At 46.0% G+C, this 14611-nt stretch overlaps 1 protein-coding gene across 1 annotated transcript in view; it reads left to right on the top strand.

Moving 5' to 3' along the window:
* Window positions 1-7438: 7438 nt before the first annotated feature.
* Window positions 7439-14611, top strand: part of TRIM3 (tripartite motif containing 3) — an 18671-nt gene continuing 11498 nt past the window's right edge. Inside the window, exon 1 of the mRNA XM_014533335.1 lies at window positions 7439-7604. Coding sequence (XP_014388821.1) covers window positions 7474-7604 — 131 coding nt within the window. The 5' untranslated portion in view covers window positions 7439-7473. The remainder of the gene's footprint in view (window positions 7605-14611) is intronic.

Here is a 14611-nt window from a genome sequence, read left to right as displayed (position 1 = left end):
TCCTTTCTCCCTGGTGCCAACACTTCTACCCCTGGCTCCCCCTGGCCTCCCCCCAGCCCCTACCCCCACCTCCTTCATCCTCCTCAGGCACCAAAAGCCCCACCGGTCAGGATGGAGGACACGCTTTCCTCCCCTAGCACTGCTCCCTGCACAGGAAGCCCCATCCGGAGGCTGTTTCTTGTAGGAAAGGACCCCCCCTGGTTCCCTTGCAGCCTGTGCCCCGCCTGGAGGACCCCAGGCCCCTCCCTGGTCTGGCCTCCTCCCCTCTCCACTTGGCTACAGATCCTGGGCTGCAAACCTGCAGGGACAGATGGTTGCAGGTTGGAGGGGCAGGCTGCACCCCAGGGAGGTCATTCTGACGGAAGGCAGCCCTGGGCTTGTTCCTGGTGTGGGGGGCCTCTCAGGTGGACCGAGGATTGACCCCAGTAAGAAGATGAGGTCTGGGAAGTTGGAAGAGGTGCGGTCTTTTTCACAGGTCTGTCCCTGCCTGTCTGTCCAGCTCACCAGTGCCCATTCATCCCTTAAGCAGGGCTCTGATTTACTGCGGAATTGGAATCAGAGCTGCAGGGCTGACAGGTGCCCTGCCTCTCTTGTCTTGGATGCCTCCAGTGACAGAGCACTTACTACCTTATGCTGTGGGAAAGCTTCTTTATGTTGAATGGAGGTCTTTTTCCTTGGAGCTTTGTTCACTTACCTTGTCATTACCTTTGCTTTTGCCTCTCTGTCTGGTGAGGGGAAACTGCAGTGATTTAAACATGGCTCGCCTGTCACCAGCATATACTGAGCACCCTCTCTGTGTCAGGTGCTGCCTCAGCCACTTAGGGGACAATGGCATTCTTGATGAGAGAAGAGCTTGAGCCAAGGCCCATAGTTGGGATTACAGCCTGTGTTCAGAAAGACAGAGCAAAACCATATGGCTAGGATAGGAGGGAGTGTCGTGGGTTCCCTAAACTCAGCAAACATTATTTGGGAAGGGAGGTGGGGGCAACTGCAGCCACCCTCTAGCACATCTAGCCTTACCATGGAAACCAGCAATCGGATCCTCAGGGTAGTACAAGACGGGGTTTAAGCATGGGCATATATGGCAATCTGTAGGGACTTTTGGCTGGAAAGAGAATCTTGGGAATCTCAGATTCGAGGAACAAAAGGACAGCCCCTCACACACACACAGTTTACAAGTAAGGGGATGGAGTAGGAACTTGCCCAGTCTTACCTTGCATTTGTGACATTAGTGTCAGTCAAGACGAGCTTCTAGATCTCCTGACCTTTTTGTAACCTAGACACATTTTAGAGGCAGACTCAAAGATGGTCATAGCTTGTATCTGAAAGGTGAACGAACTGAGAGGACTCTCAGGGTTGGGGTGGTTAGATGGATGATGGTGCTCTTTTTTTTTTGAGATGAGAAATGTAGCAGGAAGAGTAGATTAGGGGAAAATGAATTCAGTTTTAGGTTAGTCTCCAATCATCTCCCATGTAGATGTGTCCAAGATACAGTTGGGTATACAGGGCTGGGGCTCAAAAAAGTTTTCTGTACCTGAGATAAGGATCTGGGACTTGTTAGTAAGTGGTTAGTAACTAAACCCTGGCAGATGATGAGATTTCCCTGGCAGAAGATGAGTGTGAGAGAAGGGCCCTAGAACAAAGCCCTGGGAACTAGACATTTAAGGAATGGGCAGTGACCGAGCAACCAAGGAGCAAGTGGAGAACTCAAATTGAGTGGTCATGAAAGCAGCTTCTACCCTTTTGAGTCTTGCTCTTTGGCCCATCTGGTCCATATTTCTTAATTTTTCATGCTTAATTTTTAATGTTCCTTTGCTCAGCTTTCCCAATGTGTCTATCATGCTCCTATTGGTCCCACAAGAACCAGCTCAGATATCCCTTCCTCTCGAGGCCTGTTCATTCTCCTCCACCACCTTCTGACTCAGAGACTTCCTTCTCTTTGCTGCCACAGCAGTTCGAATATATCAATACCAGGACAATTATCACATTGTAGTTATGTATTTCCAAGTCTATTTCTACACTTGTCTGAGAGCTTGGAAGGACAGGTAATATATCTCTTTAAGAAGCTTTGCATCTCCAGTTGCAAGTTGAAGGGCCTGGTCCAGAGTATGCCCGGAGAAGTTTGATTGGTAGGTTGATCAGCTGATCAAATAGTTCATTCACCTACTCAGTCTGGCAATGGTGGGGGAGATGGTACTGTGAATTTCATCACTTTCCTTCCTTGCCAACCTTACTGAGAAGGGTATTTTGAGGACTTGGCCTCCTCCTTTGCTTCATCTGTTCCAGGAGAACCTCAAAGACTATAATGTGCAGTCATTTGACATTTTGCTGAGGCCTCAAATAATCAAATACACCTGGAGGCTAGTGAACAGGAATGTCATTTTAGGAAGCAAGTGAGCCTAGATGACCTCTTGCATCCACTTTTTAACAATGCCTTGGTTACCTATCTCCACTCACAGCTGTGGAAATCTGGGACTCTCCTGGGGTTGTAGGAGGAAGTCATGGGGGAAATTAGATGCTGTTTGAGAATTTGGAGAAACTGAAAAGCCTTGAAACACATCCTTTGCAGATGTCAAGGATCTAGTGGAGTCAGCAGCACTGGCTGTCTTCATTTGCTCACAGTCAACTTCCTCCTCAGCCCCTTGGATCTGGCTTCCTCTACTCTGGCCCTTGGAAACCACACTCTCTGAAGTTAATCACAGCTTCTCCTGGGCTTTAAATCATGGGACCTTTCTCCAGCATTTCACAATGAGGTCGTTTCCTTGTCCACGAAGCTTTATTCTCCCTGGGTCTTCACAGGCTCCCTCTTTTTTTTTGCTTCTCCTGCCTCTCTGGCCACATCTTTTCCATTTCTTGCAGGCTTTGCTTCCTGGGCCTATCCCTTAAATGTTGAGGTTCCTTGGGACACAGTCAGAGGCTCTCCTTTCTCATCTCTGGGTGATGTCATCCACTTCCATGGCTCTAGGCACCATCCCAAATCTTTATCTCCAGGCCAGACATCTTTCCTAGGCTCCAGCCTATCTTTCCAGCTGCCAGCTGGACCTCTCCCATAGGCACCTCAGAGTCATTTTATTAAACACTGAACTTGCCACCCTCTCATCCAAACTGCTCTTCTTCTAGAGTTTCCAAGCAAGAAAACTAGGAATCATCTCTAATTCTTTCTTCTCCCTCTACTCTTCACATCAGATCATCTAGCCATCAAGTTCTATTGATTCCTCCCTATGAAATCCCCTTCTCTCAACCTTCTCTCTGCTACTCCGCTAGTCAATACCACCATCATCTCTCCTCTGGAATATCAGCAGTCTCTTAACTTTCCACTTGTGTCCCCTCTAAACTATTTTCCACACAGCAGTCAAAAATTTACTATTGTGGCTCTATCACTCTATACTTGAATCCCCCACCTCCCAAGAAATGTTTCCTTTGCTCTTTGGATAAAGCCTTAATCCCCTAGAAGGGAAGGGTAAAGTCTACACTCCTTCATAAGGCCAGCAATGCATTGTGTGATCTAGCTCCTGCCTACCTACCCAAATTGTTTCTTAACTGTCCTCCCTGTCCGGTGTATGATTCAGTTTCCTGATGCAGAGGCACCATGCTCTCTGTAACTCTCACTCATCCTGGAAATCTCAGCTTGAATGACACTTCCTTCAGGAGAATTCCCTTGTCCTCCAACTTCCAGTATCCCTGTCCCCCACCCAAGTCTATGTTAGGTGACCTCTGTGCTCCTGGAGCAATCTGTGTTTTCCCATCATAGCCCTCACCATATTGCACTGCAGTGATCTATTTATTAGATTGTGGAATCCAGGAAGGCTGAGCTGCGGCTATGCATCTTTGTATTCCCAGGCCTAGCAGAGTTGTTGAATGAATGCTGAATGAGGAAATGAGATGCCTTTCGAACTGAGCCATACAACAGAGGTGGGATAAGCATACAGGATGGCAATAAGAAAGAGGGTGAAATCTCAGCTCTGAGTTCAAGGTTCTCCAGTGTCTGCTGTGATAAACAGTCCACTTAAACCATTGACTATAGGACCTTGGGGGCAAATCTTTAGGGCGCAGTGGGATGGGAGGGTGCAAGTAGAAATCTAGGAGAAGGGCATCGAGTGATCCAGGCAAGCTTGTGGCCTCAGAGGCTGCCTGTCAGGCAAGCCTGGGTGGGGAACTGAAGCAGGAAGGGGAAGGGTGGGAGGAGCTGTCAGACCTGGGATGTAGCCCAATCTCCGCCCCTTTGTAACAGCCTGGGAGAGACCCTTGGCTTGGAGAGGCGGAGCCTGACATCAGCTGCCCCGGCGTGGCCCAGTAGACCACTCCTACTCTTCCTCCCCGCCCTCCCCTTCACCAGACTGAAGCTTCAGCTTGGCTCTGGCCTCCTGTTTCTTACACCAATCCTCAATCTGTCCTCCCTCCTGCTATGTTGTCCTTGTATTAAGTTTCCAGATTCAGAACACGTCACCTCTAGAGAGAACCTCAGAACCCCAGTGTCCACACGAGGAGAGAATCTCTCAGGCATGCCCTTCCTATCCTTCCCATGCCTACCCGCACTCAAACAGAAGGCACATACAGCCTAGCCTCTCTCTGGTCGCTCCTCAAGCCCAGAGAAGTCTCTGAACTGGCCCCACTGCATGCATGTAAACATTCGTTCATATGTTATCTGTAGAGAGACCCCATGATGCAGGCACAGATAGTGTTGACTTGCTCCTAGTCACTGCCTGTTTTGAAGTACTCCAGCTATCTTTCCCTTCTCTTCATGGCAAGATTTCTCTCATTAATTGTCTACATCTGTGGTGTTAATTTCGCCACCTCCATTCATTCTTTAGTCACGCTAACACGGCTTCTGCCCCTGCCGCTCCACCACAATCAAATCTGGTGGACACTCTTCAGTCTTCATCTTATCTCACCACTCCTTTCTTGAATCACTCTCTTCTCTTGATTCCCTTGGTTGCACACTCCCCTGGTTTTCTTGCCTTTGCTCTGGGTTCTTCTTCACTCTCCACTCTCTCTCCCTAGGTGGTCTCATCCATTCTCATTGCTTGTTGCTTTAAGTCATGCCAGTGCTTCCAAACTAATAACCAGCACAGACTTCTCCCTTGAGCACCTGTATTCTATTCCTTACTTGACATCTCTACCTGGATATCACACGGGCGCCTCAAACTTAACATATCTAAAACAGAATGTCCAGGTCTAGCCAGTTTGGCTCAGTGGATAGAGCATCAGCCTGCGGACTGAAGGGGCCCAGGTTGGATTCCAGCCAAAGGCTCATGCCTGGGTTGCAGGCTCGATCCCCAGTAGGGGGTGTGCAGGAGGCAGCCGATCAATGATTCTCATCATTGATGTTTCTATCTCTCTATCCTTCTCCCTTCCTCTCTGAAATCAATAAAAATATATTTCAAAAAAAAATAAATAAATGAAACAGAATGTCCAAAATCACCTCCTCAGCTCTCACTGTCTCTGTACATGGCCCACCATTTGCTCAAGGGAGAAAACAGGGTGTGTGTGTGTGTCATTATTGACATTCCTTTCCTTTCACATCGAATCCATAATGATGTCCTTTTGATTCAACCTCAAGAGTATTTACCAAATCAATCCACCTTCTTACCTATAGCTCTGCTAATAACCAACATCTTACAAGAACTGGGGTAGCCTCCTAACTGGTCTCCCTTCTCCTACTTACTTCTCTTCAATCCTCATAGCTGCCAAAGTAGCTTTTTAATTTATTTCTATTTTTTTTTGTAAATTGTATCATTTCTCACCCAATTTAGGAGAAAATCCAGATTCTTAACATCAAAGTCCTTCCTGATATCATTCCCAAGCTCACCTTCCCAAGCTCACCGCTTGCCTTTTATTCACGTTGCTCTAACCGCATGGTTCTTTCCATTTCTCAATGAACCCTCCAAGAACTTTCATTCATGCTGTTCCTTTAGCCTAGAATGACTTCCTTCTCTCACTCTCTGATGCTCCCACCCTCATCCCTACCATTTTCCTTCCATCCCTCAGAGCTCTGCTTAAAAGTCACCTGCTTGGAGAGGCCTTCCCTGATCACCAATAAAAAAAGTGTTCTTCTTCATAGCATCCTTTTCTTCTTTATAGCACGCCCCTCTCCAAATTTGTAATTATTTGTTTATTTACTTTAAAAATACCTGTCACCACCTCTCTATCATAGGGATAGTGACTGTAGTGACTATATCTGATTTATCAGTCTGATTTGTTTATCTCTACAAAGTAGGCACTTAATAAATATTGGTTGAATTACTGAATTAATTCAATAAATACAGATTGATCCTATGTTAGGCTCTGTGCTATATACCAGTATACAAGAACATTATAGTATGGCATAAGGGCTAAGATGGAGGAAATACAGGGTGCATTGGGACACAAAGGTGGAGCACCTGACCCAGACTTCAGGAAATCAGGGAAGGCCTTCTGGAGGAAGTGACATTTACATAGCGACTGGAAAGACGATTGGGAGTCAGTCAGGCAAAGGGGAGCTTGGAAGAGGATCTTAGGCAGAGGGAATAGAATGTGTGACTGCCCAGTAGTAAAAGAGAAGAAGGAGTTTTCCAGGAACAGAAAGGACAGTGTTACTAATTGTAGAATCATAAGACATGAGGTGTGGGCAAAGCTAAGCCATGTTGGCAAATTTAAGTTTGGACTTTGTCCTCTGGACAATGGATAACTGTTGAAGGAAGTTAAACAGGAAGTTAGTGACAAGATGGAATCTGTGTTTTAGAAGCCTCATTCTGACTGCGAGGGGGATGGATGAGAAGCACAGTGAGGAGACAAGGCTACCAGTTAGAAGGCTGCTGCTGCATCTCAGGAGAGAATTGGTGGTGACCTGGTGGGGCGGTAGCTGTGTGGTTGAAGAAAAGGGGATAAGATATTTAGGAGGCAGAATCCACAGACCTAGATACTGATTGGATGTGGAAAAGAATGCAGTCCTGGGCAGTTGTGCTGTGAGGAGGGTCAGAGGCAGGAGGGGCTGTAGATAGTCAGAGGAGAGACACTCCATCAGGAAGGTCTCCTGGAGGAGGATTTGAGGGAGACAGAGGAGATAAAGGATGAGTGTCTCAGTGAGAGTGGGCATCCGTGTACCATGCACTTGACATGCACTATTGCAAGTCTCAGAACAACCATTTGAAGTAGGGATTGTTATTTCCATAATTGCAAATTAGGAAATTGAGGCTCAGAGATGTTTTATGAATTATGCAAGGGCACATAGCTGGTAAGAGGCTGAGCTGGGTTTGACCCCAATTTAACCCTAAGTCTGTGCTTTTAACCATGGGTTACTCAGCCCACCTACTTCACCTTGCTGCCTCCAGATAACTGCCTGTCTTGCCCCTGGCAGGGAAGAAATGGGGCTAATTCTCTGCAGGGCATTGGAGTGGTGAGGATCAGGTGGGGGAGGGAGCGCTGACTTCCCTGGTGCTGACCATTTCTCCATACACAGGCTGGTGTGAGTGGCAGGAGCCATCAGTGGGCAACATGGCGAAGAGGCAGGACAGCCCTGGCCCAGAGGTCCAGCCCATGGACAAGCAGTTCCTGGTGTGCAGCATCTGCCTGGATCGGTACCGGTGCCCCAAGGTTCTGCCTTGCCTGCATACCTTCTGTGAGAGGTGAGGGTGTGTGTGTCCTGGGAGGGAGGAAGGCCTTGCAGGGCTCCCTGAGAGGAGAGGGGCATGTATAAACCTATAAGAGGTGAGGGAAATCTGTGTACCTATGCAGGGGAGCAGGTAAACTCCACCCTGTAGGAGATGAGGGTTTGATGCAAGAACCCATGAGAGGACCAGGAGCTCCTAACACTGGGCCACGATCCCTCCCCAGAATAGGGCCTTTTCTGCCCCCTTCCCAAGCCCCAAGACGGCCTTCCACGGCATCAAAGAAATCAGATAGAGCTGGGACTCTCAACCAGCTCTGGCACCAGAAGACTTTATGACCAGTGGGAGGATATTTGAAGCTAGGCCTGTCCCTGTTGTCCTGGAGCACTGAGTGCAAGGCAACCCCTTCCAGCCTCTAGGCTTCTATCCGTTATTCATTCATTCAACAAATATTTATGTAACAAGCAACTACACTTGTATGCAGTGACAAACAAAGGCAGATATCTCTTTGTTCTTAAAGAGCTTACAGTATAGCCTTGGCCAGGTAGCTCAGTTGGTTAGAGCATCGTCCCAATATGCCAAGGTTGTGGGTTTGATCCCAGGTCAGGGCACATATAAGAATCAACCAATGAAGCCCTGACTGGTTTGGCTCAGTGGATAGAACGTCAGCCTGTGGACTGAAGGGTCCCGGGTTCGATTCCAGTCAAGGGCATGCACCTTGGTTGTGGGCACATCCCCAGTGGGGGGTGTGTAGGAGGCAGCTGATCGATGTTTCTCTCTCATCGATGTTTCTAACTCTCTATCTCTCTCCCTTCCTCTCTGTAAAAAATCAATAAAATATATATTTAAAAAAAAAAGAATCAACCAATGAATGCATAAATAAGTGAAACAACAAATCGATGTTTTTCTCTCTCTCCCTTCCTTTCTCTCTAAAATCAATCAATAAATTAAAAAAAAATTTTAAAGAGCTCATAATATAGTGAAGGAGAAAATAATCAAATAATCATATAGCCAGGCAACAGGTAAATGTAATATTGCACCTTGAATAAGTGCTGCAAATGAAGTGTAAGCTATGAGAGCTGAGCATATGGGATTTTATAGTTTGGAGAATCAGGGAAGGCTTCCTTGAGGTGCAGTCTGGAGGCTCAGTAGGAGTTAGCTAATGAAGGGAGTGGTAAGAGCATTGCAGGCAGAAGGAAGAACATAGGAAAAGGCCATGTGGCATGAGGGACTGTGTCAGGTCAGTGGGCCTAGAGGAGGCCCGGCCAGGCAGGAGCCAGGCTAGTGATTGAGAGTGGCATGTGATGAAGCTAGAGAGGGAGGTTGAGGCCAGACCACGTGGAACTTTGTGGACCTGTTAGGTAATGTTGCCCATGAAGCCTTTGCAGGGTTCTAAACATGATCACATGTATTTGGACAATGTTCTCTCTCCGGCCCTCATCCCTCATTGCTCTGTCTTTTTTTTTTAAATATATTTTATTGATTTTTTTTACAGAGAGGAAGGGAGAGGGATAGACAGTTAGAAACATTGATGAGAGAGAAACATCGATCAGCCGCCTCGTGCACACCCCCTAACTGGGGATGTGCCCGCAACCAAGGTACATGCCCTTGACCGGAATCGAACCTGGGACCCTTCACTCCGCAGGCCGACGCTCTATCCTAGGGGTCCTCAAACTACAGCCCGTGGGCCACATGCAAATACAAATATTGTATTTGTCCCTGTTTCGTTTTTTACTTCAAAATAAGATATGTGCAGTGTGCATAGGAATTTGTTCATAGTTTTTTTTTTAAACTATAGTCCGGTCCTCCAACGGTCTGAGGGACAGTGAACTGGCCCCCTGTTTAAAAAGTTTGAGGACCCCTGCTCTATCCACTGAACCAAACCGGTCAGGGCTCATTGCTCTGTCTTCAGTGGCCTGGTCTCTGAGTCTTCTCACCATTGTGACCACCCACGCCTTCCCTCTGCCTCCTGCCTTCACTGAAACCTGGCTCAGCCCCAGGGACTCTGCTTCCCTTCTAGCCCTGCTCTTTCAGATTCCAGCTCTACTGCTCTCTCCCCTTTATCAGCTGCACACAGACTCCGCCCTCCTGCCCTTTCCAAGTTCTTCCATCAATTCGAATGACTTTATTATCCATTTATGCCTCTTGGTTCTTGTCTGTTTCTCCGGGATGTCCTCCATACCGCCTCAGTCATACTTTTTCCCAACAACGCGCTGCATCTTGCCATCACCCAGAATAATACCACTTCTTCTGTGGTCATAAACTCCACTGACCCACTCCTGCTCCCATTACCCTCTTCCCACTACACCAGCTTTGACTGGTTATAGACATCCAGTTCTTTCGACAACTCCCTCTTTTCCCAGCCACCAGATCCATCCTGGCCTGCCTTTCTTTCCTACCCATCCTGCATCCTATGGCTGTCCATCTGACTGGCTGCCACAATCCACTCCTTTTCTAAACCCATGTGTCAGAAGCTCATTGCTGGATCAGTAAGATGTCTCTGTACCTTCTCCTACGCCCAGATCACTGAACACTCCTGGAGAAAATCAATGCCTGAGAAATTATAATAATAGCTGCTATGCATTGATTATTTACTATTTGCAAGGGACTGGCATGTATTGATTTACTTAATCTTTACAATAGATACTTTATTATCCCCATTTTGGAAAAGGAGAAACTAGGGTTTAGAGTCATTAAGTAATTAAGAAATGTTTCCACAGTTAGTAGTCAAGGTCTGAATCCAGGTTTGACTGCAGACCCTTCAGTTTTTTTGTTTTTATTGATGTAAACTTGACATACAATATCCTATTAGTTTCAGGTATATATCATAGTGATTGAATATTTATATACATTACAAAATGATCTCTATAATAAATCTTGTTACTATCTGTCACCATACAAAGTTATTATAATATTATTGACTGTATTCTCTATGCTGTACTTTACATCCCCATGACTTATTTTACAACTGGAAGTTTGTACCTTAATCTCCTTCACCTATTTCATCCCCCTTCTTACCCCTTTACACTCTGGTAACTACCAGTTTATTTTCTGTGTCTGTGAGTGTATTTCTGTTTTGTTTAGGTGTTTTAGATTCCACATGTAAGTGAAATTATATGGTATTTGTCTTTCTCTGCCTTATTTCACTTAGCATAATACCCTCGAAGTCCATCCATACTTTTGCAAATGTCAAGATTTAATTCTTTTTAAAAATATATGTTTTTATTGATTTCAGAGAGAAGAAGGGAGAGGGAGAGAGAAATAGAAACATCAGTGATGAGAGAGAATCATCGATTGGCTGCCTCCTGCGCATCCCCTACTGGGGATCAAACCTGCAACCTGGGCATGTGCTCTGACCAGGAATGGAACCATGACCTCCTGGGTCAGGTTGACGCTCAACCACTGAGCCACACCAGCTGGGCAAGAGTTGTTGTTTTTTAAAATATATAAATGGATGTTGAATTTTGTCAGATGCTTTTTCTGCATCGTATCCTATATAATAAAAGGCTAATATGCAAATTGACCCTAACGGCAGAACAACCAGAACAACCGCTCGACCAGTCACTATGAGGCACACTGACCACCTCTTGGTCCCTTTCCCCCAGCCAGCAGACTCCCATCACTTTATGGCGAACAGGGAGCCAGGGGTGGGTGGCGGCAGGGGGTGGGGCTGGCTGCGGGCAGCCAGGGAAAATGGCCCTGATTGCAGTCCAGGCCTAGGGACTATACCCATGCACGAATTTCATGCGCCAGGCCTCTAGTTGACATATGATTTTTATTGTTTTGTTAATGTGATGTATCACATTGATCCATTTGCTGATGTTGAGCCATCCTTGTATCCCTAGAATAAATCTACTCAATCATGATGTATGATCTTTTAATGTGTTTTTGAATTTGGTTTGCTAATATTTTGTTGAAAATTTTGCATCTACTAGTATATGCATCAGGGATATTGGCCTGTAATTTTCTTTTTTTGTGTGGCTTCTTTCTGGTTTTGGTATCAGTGTATTGCTGGCTCATAAAATGAGTTTGAAAGCTTTTCTTCCTCTTTCATTATTTTTGGAATAATTTGAGAAAGATAGATGTTAACTCTTCTTTAAATCTTTGGTAGAATGCACATGTGAAGCCATCTGGTTTTGGGCTTTTGTGTTGTGTTTTTTTTGGGGGGGGTGTAAATTGCTAATTCAATATTATTACTTGTAATCAGTCTATTCAGATTTTATATTTCTTCATGATTTACCTTTGAAGGTTGTGTGTTTTTAGGAATTTATGCATTTTTCTAGGTTTTCCAATTTGTTGGAGTATAATTATTTATAGTATTCTTTAGAGCCTTCACTCTTATGTTCTAGTGGGAAATGAAAGACAATAAGCAAGCAAATAATCAAACAGGTGAGTCACAGCTTGTGCTAAAGTGTTTTGCAGGAAATAAACAGGGAATAAGTGGGGGTGGTTGGGCCAGGGGCTATTCTACATAGAGTCACCAGGAAAGGCTTCCTTGAGGAGGTGATATTTGACCTGACACCCGAGGATGAGAAAGAGGCAAGACATGTGCAGATTGTTCCAGGCAATGGGAAAAATCTTTGCATTGTGCTATGCAACGCCTTAAGGAAGGAGTAAACTGGCATGTTCAGAGACCAGAAAAGAAGCCAGTGTGGCTGAGTGAGGAGGAAAGTGAGATGAAATGAGGCACAAAGGAGTCAGGACAGTTATGGGGTAGCTTGGCAGTTTTAGGAAAGTGTTTGGACTTTATTATAAATGCAGTGGAAAACCATTGGAGGATTTATTTTAGCAGGGAAATAATGTGACATAAATAAGATTTTTAAAAGCTCACTCTGGCTGCTCTGCTGAGAATGGATTATAGAGAAGTAAGAGTGGAAACAAGAATCCAGTTAGGAAGCTATTGTACGTCAGGTATGTGCAACAAAAGGAAGGAGGTCGTGATGAGTTCAAAGGTATTTTGTAGGAGAGACTCCAGAATCCATGAGCTGGGAAGAGAACTACAGTGGAAGAGTAGAATGGTAGAAATGCAGGTTGTAGAGTTGATGCAGTGATGAGTGATGGGATATGGGTGGTGGTGGGAGCATGGGAGTGGACAGCTGAGGTGAAGTGGAAGGAAAATCACTGGGGTGAGAAGATCAAGGAACTAAGAAATCTTGATAGTGGATGGGTCACCTGGTGGATGTCAGAGTCACTGGAACTAATGGGAGGAGTGTGTGTGTAAGGGGATGGGGCGTTGGTGGTATGGGTCAGGGGTTAACAGAGGAAGAGAGTAAGCCAGACTGAAGGGTTTAGTGACTGGGGAAGCAACTCTTAAGTTAGCAGAGACAATAAAAAGGAGGGGTGGTGTAGACAGAAGGCTTGAGCTTTCAAGGAGCTAAAGAATAGTTTAGAAATGTTTCAGCTGGGGTGGGGAGGACTCAACCCCACCTTCTGGCCCCAAGGAATGTGGAGTATGAGACAAAAAACTCTCTACTTGAGAGGACTGCAGGGGAAACTAGGTCACAAATAAGTTAATATTTGTGAAGCACTTAGAATCGTGCCTGGCACATACTGTTTGTTAAATAAATAAAATTAATTAGTTCAGATCTAGAGGAATAGAAAACGTTAACAGAAGAGACCGAAGATACAGGAAAGTTTACAGCATGCAGATATTCCCTCCACAGATTTGTGGTCTGGTCAGTCTGTAAGCTTCCTCTCCTCCACCCTTCAGTGACTAATCCCAGCCTTCCTGTTCTCCTGAATCCTCTCCCTCCTTCACACTCAGCAGCTGATCTTGCCTGAGGCAAGTTAGGCGCAGTCTCCCTAACTTTGTTCCTGTGCTCAAGTACATCCACCTCTCTCTTCCCTCCTCCAGTCAGAGGAGATGGTTCATTCCTCTTCTTCAGACCAATTTGAGCCATTTCCCCATCCCTAGACTTTGTCCCACGTCTTCTAGTCTCTTCCATCTCTCCTTTTTGACTGGCTCCTCCATTTATAAACATGCTCAAGGTTCCCATCAAAAACAGATAAGAACTGTTCTCACCTCTGTCCCTGATAGCTGTCATTCAATCCTTCAACCCCCTTCTTCTTCAAACCTCCCCCTGTTCACTCTTCAACTGGCAACAGTAAGTTTTTGCTTCCCCTATCACTCTGATGTCTCTGTTTTACTTACAGACAAAAGTACTCTCACATTTGCCAAATTTGATGGGCATTTCTCGGTCCTTAATGTTCCCTGACTCCTCAGCTACTTTGGACACTGATGACTATTCTTTCCCTCCCGGAATTGTGCTGCGCACTTTGCTGCTCTGTCACTGGCTCTACCCATGGCTCTTTGTGCCCCTCGTTCAGGATTTGCTGGGTGCTCTGCCCTGCTCTTATCACTGCCAACCCCTTCTTGGCTGATTGTATCCCCTCCCAGGGTTACAGAGGCCATGTAAATTTTGACAGCACCCTCATCTATATCTCTAACCTGTCTTCTCCCCAGCTCTCTACAGGTTCCCTCTACTTGGATGTCCACTGTTACAGTAAGCTCAGCCAGGTCAAGCTGAACTTCCTTAGAAACCACTCCTCTTCCTGTGAATGCCACCACTATCCACTCAGTGCTTTAGGCTAGGAATCTGGGAGTCAACCAAGACTCATCTCTCACCCCCCTTTCTAATCAGACAATACCCCCTACTAGCTACACTTCTTAAATACTTCTCAAATTTATTCCACCTTAGTCTACATTGCTACTGCCTAAATCCAGGTCTTCTCATCTCTTGCCTAAACCAGTGGTCGGCAATCCGCGGCTCACGAGCCACATGCGGCTCTTTGGCCCCTTGAGTGAGCCTCTTCCACAAAATACCACGGCGGGTGCCGCACGTACAGTGCGATTGAAACTTCATGGCCCATGCGCAGAAGTCGGTTTTTGGCCTGGGCGAGTCTATTTTGAAGAAGTGGCGTTAGAAGTGGGGGTATGTTCGCTGAGGTTGACCCGTCAGATTGAGGACGTTTTTAGCAAAGGCCAGCTTAGGAGTACCCTAATTAAGTTAATAACAATGTACCTA

The sequence above is a fragment of the Myotis brandtii genome, unplaced genomic scaffold (genome assembly GCF_000412655.1).
Source record: "Myotis brandtii unplaced genomic scaffold, ASM41265v1 scaffold966, whole genome shotgun sequence".
NCBI classification, from domain to species: domain Eukaryota; kingdom Metazoa; phylum Chordata; class Mammalia; order Chiroptera; family Vespertilionidae; genus Myotis; species Myotis brandtii.
This window is presented reverse-complemented; position numbering and strand designations above follow the sequence as displayed.